Raw genomic sequence first — 14,581 nt, forward strand, 5'->3', positions numbered from 1 at the left:
AGGGAGAGATACATTGGCCAGATTACTGAAACCAGACAGTGACTACAGCAGCTGGAAGTTCATATGTATAGGACTTGGGTGTAATGATGGATAATTATGCTGACTTACTGTATTGTGAAAAATTGTAGCGTAGACTGCTGTTTTTTGACAGGAAGAGTAGAACATCTTGTACTTTGTCGTATCTATTCCCATTTTTGAATCTGTATTGAGAAACAGGGCTGGTTTGGTTTGTTTTTTTTTCTGTCTTTATTTTATTTGTATATTAACAGCAAGGATCTCAGGGCTATTCCAGAGGCAGAAATTGGATTGGCAGTTCTCTTCATGTCTACAGAAAAATTCTGCAACCCTCAAAAGCAGCTTGGTAACAAAGGTAATTGGAAGAAGGGTAGTAATATTTTAACAGCGTTAAAAAAGCAGTATTTTTTTTTGTACTGGGGCATCAACTGGTAATGTTCTTTTGTTTTGCAAGATCACTAAAACAGAATGACACTGTGAAAAACGTATACAGTTCTGAAGAGGTAATTGGTTTTTAATGGTCTTGCAATAAACTGCACTGACTATCATATGACTCTAAATAAAAAAGTAGCAGATCTAAAATTAGCATAAAAAGCAGACACATTGTACATTGATCTTTAAAGGAAAGATACTTTAAACAATCTTCTGAAGTTCATGTTTTTAATGGCCACTGAACCAGTATGTACGTGGTGGTTTAGATTACATGTTATTGTCTTTCATGAAAATACAGGGGTAATAGAGAAATAAAAGATGAGTGTTAGAAATGGAGAGAACAGAATTAATTTGTAAGTTTGTGGTTTTTTTCCCCTTCTCCTCCTCCCCCTCCACAGAAAGGAATTTACTTCAGAAAATTCAACCCACCCCCACCCAGTAAAACCAAACACAGTCTTGGCATAAGAAGTAAAAACAATGAGAAATGATTGCCACATTTACTAAAGTAATAGTTTGAGGGTGAACGTTCCAAGTTGTGACTTGAAACTTTAACATATTTACTAATACAATAGTAATAAAAATCTCTAAGACACAAAAAGAGGTTTTTATTTGTTTAATTCTCTTTTCATGCTTCTTCCAAAATTGTTACTCTCTAGTTTATTTCAGTAAAATTGTTCTTATCTGTTCTACGAAGTGTTGCAACAGGTAGCAAATCGTACAATTAAAAATAGAATAAAATAACAAAACCCTATAGATTGGTCTTTACATATAGGAACATTATTTACTCAAAAGTGTGTTTTGAAGAGAGAAAGATACACATGCAGGAAACGGAGAACTCTGAAAAATAGTTTGGTTCATGGTATCCTTGTATAAATAACTTGTATATGAGGGTCTATCCATTTAGTTTAGAAAGCCATACAAAATAAATTAATTCTCAGGTTAAATTTAAAGATACTGAGCCTGCAGATATCTGAAATAATCAGAAATGCTGATTCTTGTTTCTATCCTGAATGATAGGACAGATAAAAGCTGTCTGATTGAATTGTGTAAAAAGATTGATTATCAGGCATTTAAAGGTGGCTGTGTTTACAGTTTATTTGCTAAGAGGAAACAAATTCTGGTGTTTGGGAGTTACAACTTCCATGTATGTGTTTCAAATCAAAGGGATTGCAAACAAGACTTCTTCCTCAGTTCGTGTCTCAGAACAAATAGCAACATACAGTAACTTGTAATTGCTCAAAGAGGAGACGTGTATCTATAGGTGATTTATTCCTGTATAGGTTACAACACTAGGAAAACCTGTCCATGGCAGGGGTGTTGGAACTAGATGATCTTAAGGTTGTTTCCAAACCTAACTACTCTAGGATTCTAAAAAATTAACAAATGTGTAGAGAATGGGTTATCTGAAATTACAATACATCATCGTCTTGATCGGAATGAGATGCGGGAAGAATGTAAAGGGCTAAGAGATGAGTAGTAATTAAAAATGTATCTAGAAGCACGATGAGATATGCTAAAATAGTAAATGTTAGTATCCTTTGACTTGGAGAAGACGTTAAGTATATGAGGACAAAGACGTATGAAACAGAAGATAATATAAAAGATGTTAAGTGTGCTCTTTCTGTTATACAGAGAAATAATGAGAGCAGCAAATGATGTTTTAAGATAATCCCTTTACTATAGGGATTGTGAGAAGTTGTCTGTAGAAGTCAGTTATCCTAAGTTGTTTTGATAGCAAATACTGGTTCTACATTAGTAGAAATAATCTCAAATATAATAATCACATGTTAAAGATCAGGAGTTTTGTGCTCTGACAGTTGTGTATAAGATATATATTGCATGATTTATTATGTTATATCCATATTTATCATGATTTTGCATTATGGTTCATTTTTATTTAAGAAAAAAAATCCATTATTTCATTCAGTGGAATATTTAACTAAACCTGAATCCCATAATATGGTCCTTTAGATCTGGTTTTTTTTTAGTTGTGTTTTCTTTTTAATTAATAGATCTGCTTAATTATTTTATTAAAATTGCTTTAAGACCATTTTACAAAAATCTCACCAGATCAGTTACCAATGTGTGATAACACATGCAAAGAAACACCAATTTGATACTAACCTTCTAATTCTTCTCTTCTGTTGATCTTGCAGTTGTAACCGAAAATACTCATGCATCAGCTGTTGTAGGGCGAGCCGTTTCTCAGAGTTTGGTTGTGGATGAAACCATGATGGTAGCTGCTGCAGATGACAGCACAGCATATGTGGCTGATACAGAAATGGAAGAGCAGACATGGTGAAATATTTTTGGAAACAGTTTCTGAGCTAATACTTGCAAATGAAGCAATCTTTTGTGGCAGAGGAACTGTATCACTGCCAGTGGACAAAGATATATGGTGTCAGAAATGGGACTTACTAAATAGCTTCCATTTGTCTGCAGTGAGATAATTTCTGCAGAAAACGTAGGACTTGCATGACTCAGATACAAATGTAGATACTGCTTACTTGATTTGACAGTCTTAACTATTAGTTTCAAGCCATTTCACAATTATAAAAATGTATTTGTCACGATGGATTTTACAATTTGTTTTTAGCACACCTGCATTTTTTACAAGTATGTTCAAAGTACAGGTACAGCTTTTTTGCTTTTTTTTCTTTTAAGTGGTATTCTGCACTGTATCTCTGTGATATCTTCTTATGTGTTCACTTAATGCTTTTTTTCTCTTTAAATTAGTATGGAGATAGAGAATACTCCTCAGATGGATAGACGAGGAAAGATGGCTTTCCAAGATATAACCGCCGTAAAGAAAAACCCTAGCACTGGTGGCAGCTTGAATGCAGGAACATCAACATCTAGAGTGAACAGAACATCTGGGTTTAGTCAAAAAACTCATCCTGTCTCACCATCTAAAAGTTCAGAAGCTGTTAAACCTAGTGAGTGTGCTTCACATCACCAGTCTAACTCCATTATGAGTTACTTCCAAGTAGTTAGAAAAAGGTATGTTGAAATGTTCTAGACATCATTTCCCTTATTGTTATATTGGTGCTGTTTTGGTTAATAATTTTAATTCAAGGGATGTACATTTAATTCAAAATAAAAAGGTAATTTTTGATCACCTTTCTAGAATGGCAAGCTTTTCTTCAAGGGTACTTATGCTCAAATCTCATAATGCAGTCACTAAAACCTCAGGAAGCTGTTATGTTGCAAATGCAGCTAGTTATATTCAGAAATGCTTTTGTAATTTCTTTCTTTTGTAAATACTGTCTGGTTAAGGGAAAGAGCTGAAGAAGGAGAAGAAACATCTGTAGCCAAACTAGCAAAACTGGAGGAAAGGTCATCGCCTGTTCCCGAGTTCACTGAACCCACAGCTTCGTCAGTGCAGAACAGTGAAGCAGAGAGGCATCAGAAAGAAAGTAACATCCTGGACCTAAGCCCAAACTTTGCATTAGAAGACACAGGTATAAAGCTTATGAGGCAAAGTGCCAAACTAACAAGTGATAAAACCAACACTAAAACTGCTTCTAGTGAAAAGCATGCATCAAAGAAGAGAAAGGAGTTGGAGAATTTATCTGAAGATACAGAGGCATTAGAAATTGTGTTTGGAAGCAGAGACTTAGACTGGGAAGGTCAAATGGCAGATCATGACCAGGAAGCTCAGAGAAAGAAGAAATGTTTGGAAACCAAAGGAAGCAGGATGCAAGAAGTAAATGTAAAGCAGAGAGAGGAGAATAAGCGATTGGTAAGTTACCTTCTTCTTGTGACTAGTCTTGAACTGTGTTGGAAGGATGCGGGTAGATTCTCTAAGGATGAGGCTGCTTGACATACAGGAAGTGGCTTCGTAAAGTTTGTTTGCTTAAACCGCTCAAATCACTCTGAACTAAAAATTGCCGTGATGTATCTATTACATGTGAACACTGCAGTGTAACACCTATCTAGAATGAGAAATATTTTTTCATTCTTCAGGACATTTTTTCTATGTGAATTGAAAGCTGCTTGTATTCTGATGTTTTTCCTCTCTTTTTGCTTGAAGTACTGTGGGTAGAACAGCAGAATATATCACTGGTCCATGAAAAAGCTCTTATATGTTGTTGTTAACTATAACATTGATATTTATACAAAAATAATTATGTTACCTTTATGTAATGGATTTTCTGAAGAAATCATTAGTTGACCTGTTGAGTTACTGAAGAAGTGTCCAACGTCTTTCGAGTCCGAATCTCTAGATGTCATGTGAAAGATTGTTAAAATTCCTGTATGAGTTGATTTGAATCACTGATATCCTCTTAAAAAACCCACCACCAACAAAAGAAGAAAACAAAACCAAAACACAGCTTGTAATTCACTTTCTTGATTATTTCTCTGGTTTTGAGGATAAGGCAGTTTTTGAAGAGAAATGAAGAAAACAATGGATTTTGAGTTAATAGTAGCCACTTCATGGAAAAAAACAAAAGCAGGTTTATAGAGGAAAACGATGTGGAGAGCTGTGGCAGACTATTAACAATGCAGAAAGGGATAAGAGACAAGGACTAGGTTTAAGTTTTGCTTATTCAAAAAAATACGTATATATTAAAGCTTCCCGTACTATCAGCATAAAGCTGATCTGACTTTTTCAACTACTGAAAATAATTTATGAGGGGCAAATCTGGTTTTGAACTGTGTGAGCAGCCTGCAGAATGCTTTCCTGCCCTAGTAATGAAGTGTCCTTCCTGCACACATGTACACTTAACATGTGAAATTGAAAATTCTACTTTTTATTCTTAAAAAGCTTTTGCAATCTTTTCCACATCCTGGCAGGACTTTGAAGATTGTACACGTGGACAAAACTTGCTACTCATATAAGAAAAAGATGTGTGAAAAATTTAAGAAAACCCCACAATTGTTACAGTGTACATAAAATCATAAAAACTTAAGTGCAGTTTCTTTTCTGTATAAATATATTTATTTGAAAATGCTTATTCTACTGCATATAGGAGAAAACAATTTTATGTAATTAAATTTGTATTCTGATCAAATAGGAAGAAGAGGTACTTGGATCAGTTCTAACTCCAGAAATGAAAAGTGAGTTCACACAACAGTCACCGGTCTTGGTAAGAAACCAGGTCATTGTAAGTTTGAACAGCAGACTTTGAGAAGCATTAAGAAAATGGATCAAAATTTTGCTGTTAGGAACATAGCATTTGTGGATTCTGTTTCAGAATAAAGGAGGTTCTGAGGATTGTACTCCTGAGAATAATTATATGTAAATTTGAATAGTACAGTCTATATTATTGACTGTGAGGGACAGAGTGAAGTGTAGTTCATCTGCACACTTGTTTAATGGTGTTTGTATGGATACTTTAGGTTTCTATAGTTTCAGTCACCTTATTTAATTATATTAACCCTTCAATGTGGTTAATACTTGTACTGATGTGTTTGTTAGTTTACTGCTTAAAGACCAGAGAAGAATGTAATCTTGTTTGCTCTAAGGAGATGAACCACTGAAAAAAATAGATGTAATATACACTGATTAACAGTAAATAGTGTGCTAGCTTTGTTAGAGGTGAGATGAATGAAGGGGAGAATTGCTGGGAATGGCACTGGGGCAGAGGAGAGGGAGACTAAATGAAACTGAAATGGAAAGGTTCTGAAGAGATAAATAAGGTTGAGTGTAGCCACTGAGCAAGTGGCAGGATCACACCTTTTCATGTACATACAAGAAATCAGCCCAAGAAGAGGGAATGCTGTGCAGGTGTACCAAAGTTCAGGATCAGCTCACATTAAGGGACTTTTAGTTTATAATTTGCTATAAAACAGCTGAACTGCATCTGGGCTGGAGCTGTCTATGAAGATGGTTTAACAGTATTTTTGAACTTGTCCTGTACTCAGACTTCCTTTATAATCCACATAGGTCTAGCTCCAGGCAGCAAAGTGTGCATGCAAACTTGCTGTCATATGAGGTTTTCTCATGTACAGGTAAAAGTGCTTCACTGATCCGATCGAGCTTACAGCCCCAAAGTTGGCTGTCCTGGGTTCAGCAGTAGCAGTTATGTTTCTCCTTCTTAGTAGCTGGTGCAGTGCTTTAGTGCAGTGCAGGTGACTTTAGCCTGAGAACAGCGCTGATAACACACCAGTGGTTTTAGTTCTTGTTAAGTAATATTTACTCCAGTCAAGGACTTTTCAGTCTCATGATCTGCCAGTGAGGGGGGCACGGAAAGCTGGGAAGAAGCACACACGGGACACCTGACCTAAACTAACCAAAGGGGTATTCCACAGCATGTCATGTCCAGTATATAAACTAGGGGCAGTTACCCGGAAGGGCTAGGTCACTGCTCAGGTCAGGCTGAGTATCGGTTGGTGGGTGGTGAGCAATTGTATTGTGCATCATGTGTGTTTATTGTTTTCTTTCCTCCTTTTAGTTTTATATTCTCCCCTCTTGTTGTTCCCCTTATCACTGTTATTATTGGTGGTAGCAGTCGTAGTTTTGCGTTATACCTTAGTTACTAGACTGTTATATCAATCTGTGAGAGTTACATTCTTTTCGCTTCTTCTCCCCCTCCCTCTGGGAGGGAAGAATCATAGAATCATAGAATAGTTAGGGTTGGAAAGGACCTTAAGATATCTAGTTCCAACCCCCCTGCTGTGGGCAGGGGCACCTCACACTAAACCATGCCACCCAAGGCTTCATCCAGCCTGGCCTTGAACACCACCAGGGATGGAGCATTCACGACTTTCCTGGGCAACCCATTCCAGTGCCTCACCACCCTAACAGTAAAGAATTTCCTCCTTATATACAATCTAAACTTCCCCTGTTTAAGTTTGAACCTGTTCTGTCACTACAGTCCTAATGAAGAGTCCCTCCCCAGCATCCCTATAGGCCCCCTTCAGATACTGGAAGGCTGCTATGAGGTCTCCACGCAGCCTTCTCTTTTCCAGGCAGAACAGCCCCGGCTTTCTCAGCCTAAGAAGGGAGAGAGTGAGCGAGCGGCTGCATGGGTCTGAGTTACCGGCTGGGCTTAAATCATGACGTTGGCCTAAATGGTAAATCTGTAGGCTAGAATTGAGATGGAGATGTTTGACTTTGTCGTCCGTGGAGCTAGCTGGAGTTTCCATTAGAGTAAGCATACTTGGTTAGTCCAGGTAAGAGGCAAGGTGGAGAGGAGGAAAGAAGTTATTTTTAGATACTAGATAAATAAAAATAAAACAAAAAAATCCTTACTTGAAGTTTTATCTGGAAGTAAAATCCTAGTGCAGTGAGATACACTGACTTCATTATTGTTGTTACTGCAATTCTTAGTGATCCTGTCTTTTGAACAGGTTTAAATACAAGGGAAATTACTGAGCTCCCAGCTCTGTTAGTGGTATATGAGGAGAGAAGTAAATCTATCTTCTTGGCTCTTAGCACTACTGCGTCTTCCCCTTGCCCTTTAGTAATTCTAACTTTTGCCTCAGCTGTGCTCATGATTATATCTTTCTCTAAAGTTTATACTGCTAGATAAGCTGCATGTCTCTTTATACACTTGAAATGCTTTTTCCTTTTCTTCCCACCTAAGAACCACAACAAAATGCAAGATGACTCCAGCAATCTTCCTAGCAGACTTCTGTTGACTGAGTTTAGATCACTGGTTGTCAGCTGTCCAAGACAGAACAGTCAGCTTACTGGAAATACCAGCTATGGGGGAAAGAAGAACTTCAAACTGTTTAAAAAGGTTGGTCTGTATTTGAAATGGTCACAAGATGGCACTGTTTAAAGGTACTAGAAAGGTTTGCTTTAAGGTTCTAGAAATATGTTAAAAAAGTTTGGGGTTTTCTTAAATTGATAGTAACTGCAGAAAGAAACAATTTAAATACCGTATTATACTGTTAACAGATGTTTTTCTAACTGACTGAGGAAGTACCAGGTTGACAGAGACTTACCTTATGCTAGATTATTTAGAGACTTACACTCTCTATTTCAAACTGTTACTTGCAATAAGGTGTTAACAGATGACTACCATCTCCCGAAAGCTAGCAAGTTGACTTCTCCAAACACCATATGTTAAAATACATATGTTTATACGTATGCTGTGTATAAAGCATAGCATATGCTTTGACATGTTTCAGAATCTTGCATTTTATCTAATAAATCTTGGATTTTAAATGGAATTAAATCTAATGTCTTACAACAGTAATATCTATTGCTTGCTTGGATCCTGAGGATAATTTGAAGAGTCTTAGTGTTCAGTGTAAAAATACCACTTCAGCTCATACTAAAAAATAATATATAAAAAAAGGCATAAGATTACTAGAAATGCATTTCAGTAAAATACTGTGTAGAGAGTGAGAGTAACACAATACAACTTCCAGCTTTCTGGGAGTATGCTCTCATATTTAGATAACATTTTACATTTCTAATAGGATTTTCCACCATTTTGTAAGAGATGTTTATATATTCTATGATAAAATAGAATCTATCGGTTTATAATGTTTTCAAACTCCATTTAATGTACTATGACTTATTTAGCATATGTAATTTGACAGCTATTTTTTTTCTTTGAGTAAAAGGAGGGAGTTAATAACTTTCTGTAAATGCTTTTTCGCTTCAATCTCTTTAAAATTTGGGCTCTGATAAATGTTATTCAAGGGAAGACTGACTTCCTTCTGTGATACCTGAATAGACTTTCTGAATTTGTTAAAACGGACCTTTTACTTGCAGTGTGGGTTGCCTTGTATTGTAATTGTAAGACTTTATTGTCTGACAGGTAGCTTATCCAGGGGCCGGACAACTTCCATACATTATTGGAAGGTCAGATTTGATTGCTCACCAGGCTAAAAAAAATTCAGAGCTAGAAGAGTGGTTAAAGCAAGAAATGGAGGTAAGGAATTAATTCTTGAAGATGGTAAAATGAAAACTTGTCGTATGTAAGTGCTCGTGTCAGCCTCTGGTCATTATTGAAATACTTCTGAACTTTTATTTTTGAAATAAAACCTCAGCTGTCCACAGATACTTATAGGAAAATACACATCAGAAAAGTTACTGGAAGACAGAGGTCAGTGGTAAACTATCTTTTTGCTGATTATTTGAATTCACTGTACATGCAACAGTCATATAATCAGAAATATTGATTTAAGGCAAAATCAGTACCCTAAGAGAGAATTATCTTTTTTTTTTTTTTTTAAATAAGAGGAGCAGTATGGAAATTTACGACTTCTAAGAACATGACAGGGAGCTGGAAAAAACTTCTCTGTGATTAGCTGTGTTCAAATTGTTATAAAGTACAGCTGATAGTTTACTCATAAATGGAACAGAATATACCTGAGTAAAATTCTGTTGGACTATACTGAAGAGATAAGAATAAATAGTATTTTTCTATTGCAAAAATCTTCACCTTTTTTATGTAGAAGTTGTAAATAAATTTTGTCATCGCAGTTCTCTGGCACTTTGATTTTCTAATAGTTTCTTTATAAGTACTTGCTGATAAATCATATTCTGTTTCCAAAGCCCAATTAAGATCCCATCACAGCAACACTTTCTGATTGTCTCCCCCCCCGCCCTTTTTTTTTTCTTAATCCCTGGCTATAGATAACACTAATTAAAATTCCCTTTATGCACCAATACTCAGATTAAAAAATCCACTATTTCTACATACATGGTTAAAACCCCAAACTATATTTCTGACCAAAAATGCTATCTTGTACAAACTACTACATTTCATAAGTTGGTAGTGTTCGCCAAACTTGAGTAATAAAATACATTACCTAATGTGAATATGCACTAAATAGAGAAATATATAATATCAATACTTAGAGAAAACTTACTTCTTCAGGAAAAACTGTTAGTTCAGTAACATTGTTTTTCTGTATTGTTTATTAGTTTAATCTTTAACATCAAATATTGAATAAATTTATTTTCTCAGGAACAGAACCGACATGCAAGAGAAGAATCACTTGCTGATGATCTCTTTAGGTAAGAGGGTTATGTTTGTACTTAGAAAATGTGTATTTTTTCTGTATCTGTTGTTGGGCAAATTCTGATTTTGTAGAAGACAGCTTTGACTATTATTTTCAAAATTCCATGGGTTCCCATCTATGGAATATATCCAAATGATTTGACTTCTCTCAAATTCTTTTTATGCCTTAAACTTTCATTCAGACTTGCTACAAGTTTTTAATAAGCACATTCTGAAACAAAAATGTTGCTACTTCCTGGCTCATATGCACAAGCTTGATTGTTCACAAAGGCTGAAAGAGATTCCAGGGTCAGACTTTCTGCCATTAGCGTTTGCTAGAGCCTAATGAAGTGTTTTGGTCTTACGATTAAGTCAGTCGTGAACTGCGAAGAAGAAATTATGGGGTCTGCCACTTTTTCATTCTGGCCATGGCACTTGCCCATCCCTGTACTCAGTCACTTGAGGGAGCTAAAGCAACAGAACATCAGGTGCGTGAACAAGTAATGGGCAGGGCTATTTTTTTTTTTTTAAATCTTTGAAGTAATGATTCACAGAATTTAAAACAAAAACAAAACCCCAAAACAACCCCTAAGTGAATCCTTCAGTATGGCCCCTCTGTGTCCATTATGTTTGAGACCCTTCAGCTGCTTTCAAATCCATTCACAATGAAAAAGTGCCTACCTTAGAAACTCCCTCAGTGCCTTAACATCTTCCTGGTTTCAGACTAGAGGAGACCAATCATTCTATGCTCTTGACAGAGTAGTAGAGTCATTAATTTTGTCTTAATCAGTGCTTATCTCACAGGAGTTTGAGAGATTTCTTTGGGAGGTCCAGGTTCACTTTAATGTTTGCTATTGCTTCTCGCCATAACTTGTTACATTTGCCTCCAAATGTCTGTTTCAGCAGTTTCGTTTCAATAACCCTCAGTTCAGTTGTCTACTGCTTTCTCTAATCTCTCTTTTGAAAGAATGAATCATCCTGTTCAGTTGAGTTCCTGTCCAGTTACTTTGACTGTAGTCCTAATTTAATTATTTATGACCTGTTTGTAATTAAAGTTCTGAGCCAAGTTTTACATCTGCAATAGAGCCTTTAAATATCTGTCAGTTATGAAGACAGTCATAAAAATGTGGTGCAGCTTGATTGCTGTGTTTACAATATCTGGCCTGAATATCTTAATTAATTTTAGTCTTTCAGAACACAGCAGTGGAAAACTAGATAATTTGCATGCGTTCATGCTTAAAAAAGTTTTTGCCTCTTCTCCAGTCAATTTAGGATAGTTGTACTTAACAGAAGTTTCCACGTCAAAAATATTAGGCCTCACAATTTAATGCTCAGCAGTTTGTAACCTTCTTCTAATTTTGTCCTTAATTCTGAGTCAAACGCCATGACATAATGCTAATATTAACAGCTAAAATTTCCCAGGAAAACTGCATTTGATGATGTTAGAAAGATTCATGCAGTATTCCAAGTAAAGATGAGCTAGAAAGAAAAGCTGTGTCCTCAACTGCTGCTCTTGAGTAGAGAGAGAGAGGAGGAAGGAAAAGTATTGTACTGTCTGCTAAGACTACAGATAAATGTATTACGTTCAGTAATAGCCCTTTGTATTCTTCGCTCTCTGTTTCCAGCAAGGTCTTTTGTTTCTTTGTGCATTCAGTAGTGCAATCTCTGGAGGTCTTTTTCCATTTCAGGCCACAGGCACAGTACAGTTTCTTTGCTCTGGTTATGTCCTTTGTTTTCTTTTTCTCTGGAAAACATTATCCAGGCTTCATTTGACATGGAAGATGGCTAGAGGTGAGATGTTGGTGTCAGCCTCTCCATAAATAGTCACAGACAGGGTTGAAGCTGGTGGTCTCCTGATGGCAGGCTTTCATCCTTCATCATCCTCTTCTCCTATCTGCTTATCTTTCCCCCTTCTCTTTCCCTGCCCCCTGCCTCCCAAAATAGGATTTGGTGCCCAGGACATATTTAAATGTTCAAGCTAATGTATTACAATGCTATAGCAATTAATTCAAAGAAATGATTTAAGATTTAATGTGAGGATCTCATTTTGTTTAGCAAAGATTTCATTATTTTTTAGTTTTTATGTGAAGAAACAATTGATCACTGTTTGACTTCTTACCTGCCATGTTTTTGACTAACATTAAAAATTAAGCATTTAGGTAGAAAAACGTGTATGACTAGGGTGTTTTTTGCCAAAATCTCTATCAAAGAAAAATGATACTGCATATCAACATGTAAAGCCATTCAGAAAACCTTATTGCTCCATCAGTTAACAGTTAATAAGAGAGCATTTCTTTCAGAGGGTGCACATTTCATTTTTGCCAGAAATCTGAGTTGTATAACAACAGCAGTGACTTCTAATACCTTTCTAGTTATGTGGTGATGTAATTTGGCTCACAAGTTGTCACATTTTCCTGTGTAAGCAAAAATAGTCTTGATGAATGAAAGCAGAATTAGTGGAAGTAAAACTTCATGATCATTCAGTTGTGTCCGTAAGTTAATCATGCATGAATACAAAACACATCAGAATTTCAAAGAAGTGACACAGGATTTGGGGAGATGAAGCACAAATGGAGAGAAAGAGAAAGCCAAGGGATAGCAGTGTCAAGCAGAATCAAACTGTAAGCATATTGCAGTAAATCAGGTAACCATTGAGTATATGCAGAAAGTAGATCTAAATTACTAACAGTAAGATGCTGTATAAAGGGGAAGGTAAGGCAAGGAATGGATTTATGTCGGAGTAGGAAGCAGGCAAAAGAGTTTTGTCTGAATGAGTTGTGGCCAAATGTTGTACATTACTGTGGATATACATTCACATGTGAATACATACCCTCCCCCCCTTAAATGAAACTTTATGTTGGGACAGTAAGAGCTTGGAGAAACTCATGCATCCGATTTAAGGATTTTAAGTATCTAGGAAGTTGGTGAAAATTTTAGTAAAGGTTCATGCACAGGTTACACATCCTTCAATCAAATTGTAGCAACAGTAGTTAATTCTAGAAGTGTAGTCAGGGGAAGGCCTGAACAGTGACCAATCCCTTGTTCTGCATATATAATAAAGCTATTTACATCCCATTGTTAACTTTGAATATTATGAAGTTTTACTTCTTTGTGACAAATTTTCTTTTTTCTTGCAGATACGATCCTAATGTGAAAAGGCGAAGATAAATTGTGACCTGAATTTACAATGATTCTCTAGCAAAATCAGCTTTCTGCTCCTTAGGTTTGCTGGTTGCACAGTGTGATACATACCTATGTGTGTGACCATCTGACTATCTGTTACTCCAAGTCTTGTTTTCAAGTCTTCCCTTTATTAAAGAAAAATGAAAGCTTCTTTCACTGCTTGCTACTTATGGATTGCCTGTTTTCAAGCCCTTAACATTGTTTCCTCTCAAGAGGGGTGGGCATTGCGGGGATTTTCCACAATAGTACTGGGGACAAAAAAAGGGAGTATTGGCACTTGGCTGAACATACATCTAGTATATGTTCCTGGTTTGTGTCCAGCTTGAGGGTGTGCAGTGGGTGATAATTTGGCTTCTAATTACATCTGCTGTCTGGTTGATGAGAGGCCTGTAGATGAGTGAACCTCATCCTTTTGCTTTTCCAATATTAAGTATCTGAAGTAGGTGATAAAGGACATGATTACATGATCCAAGTCCTGGGAGTCTGAACATCCAGTTAATTACATCAGTATTTGCCTTACTCCTGGAACTATTACATTAGCTTGACCTGATGTTTCCTTTATTTTCTAAAACATACTGTTGGGGGCTCACCCAGCTAGCCACTCACTCTGCTCAGCAGGATGGGGTAAGAGAATCAGAAGGGTGAAAGTGCGAAAACTCATGGGTTGAGATAAAGACCATTTTATAGGCAAAGCAAAAGCTGTGAGCACAAGCAAGGCAATTAACTGCATTCTGCAGAACTTCTGCTGCACGCTCCATTTTCATTCTGTGTGCTTGTGCCCTGTGGTTTTAATGTTTGGTTCACCAGTTTTCTGAGAGAACTTGTGTGCTGATTTTCTTTAGAAGGTTAAAAAAAGTTCAGTAACTGACGCAGCATCTAAGGCTTCTCTCCTCTGCCTCAGGCCACAGCCTGCAAGCACACCCACCTTTCTGACAAAATTATGTTCTTCACCTAAAAATACATCTAAGCAGATGCTTAGAGATCTTAGAAGCTTCAGATCTTGTGTCTTGCATTTTTCTGTGTAACACAAAGTTTGCGGTTTT

The 14,581-nt window shown here is 36.5% G+C and overlaps 1 protein-coding gene across 2 annotated transcripts in view; it reads left to right on the top strand.

The window, feature by feature from the left end:
- The window catches only part of NBN (nibrin), a 38,490-nt gene extending 24,786 nt beyond the window's left edge, over positions 1 to 13,704 (top strand). The window contains exons 8-16 of one of the 2 annotated variants that reach the window (XM_062604622.1): positions 270 to 370; positions 2,604 to 2,745; positions 3,184 to 3,447; positions 3,724 to 4,189; positions 5,466 to 5,537; positions 7,980 to 8,135; positions 9,168 to 9,281; positions 10,323 to 10,372; positions 13,493 to 13,704. In XM_062604622.1, coding sequence (XP_062460606.1) covers positions 270 to 370; positions 2,604 to 2,745; positions 3,184 to 3,447; positions 3,724 to 4,189; positions 5,466 to 5,537; positions 7,980 to 8,135; positions 9,168 to 9,281; positions 10,323 to 10,372; positions 13,493 to 13,523 — 1,396 coding nt within the window. In that variant the 3' untranslated portion in view covers positions 13,524 to 13,704. Of the gene's footprint in view, positions 1 to 269; positions 371 to 2,603; positions 2,746 to 3,183; positions 3,448 to 3,723; positions 4,190 to 5,465; positions 5,550 to 7,979; positions 8,136 to 9,167; positions 9,282 to 10,322; positions 10,373 to 13,492 lie in introns of both variants that reach the window. The other variant, XM_062604623.1, reaches the window with a different exon arrangement.
- Positions 13,705 to 14,581: the final 877 nt, after the last annotated feature.

Source organism: Pezoporus occidentalis, unplaced genomic scaffold (genome assembly GCF_034315485.1).
Source record: "Pezoporus occidentalis ecotype Australia unplaced genomic scaffold, CSIRO_AGI_Poc_V1 ctg87, whole genome shotgun sequence".
Taxonomy (NCBI): Eukaryota; Metazoa; Chordata; class Aves; order Psittaciformes; family Psittacidae; genus Pezoporus; species Pezoporus occidentalis.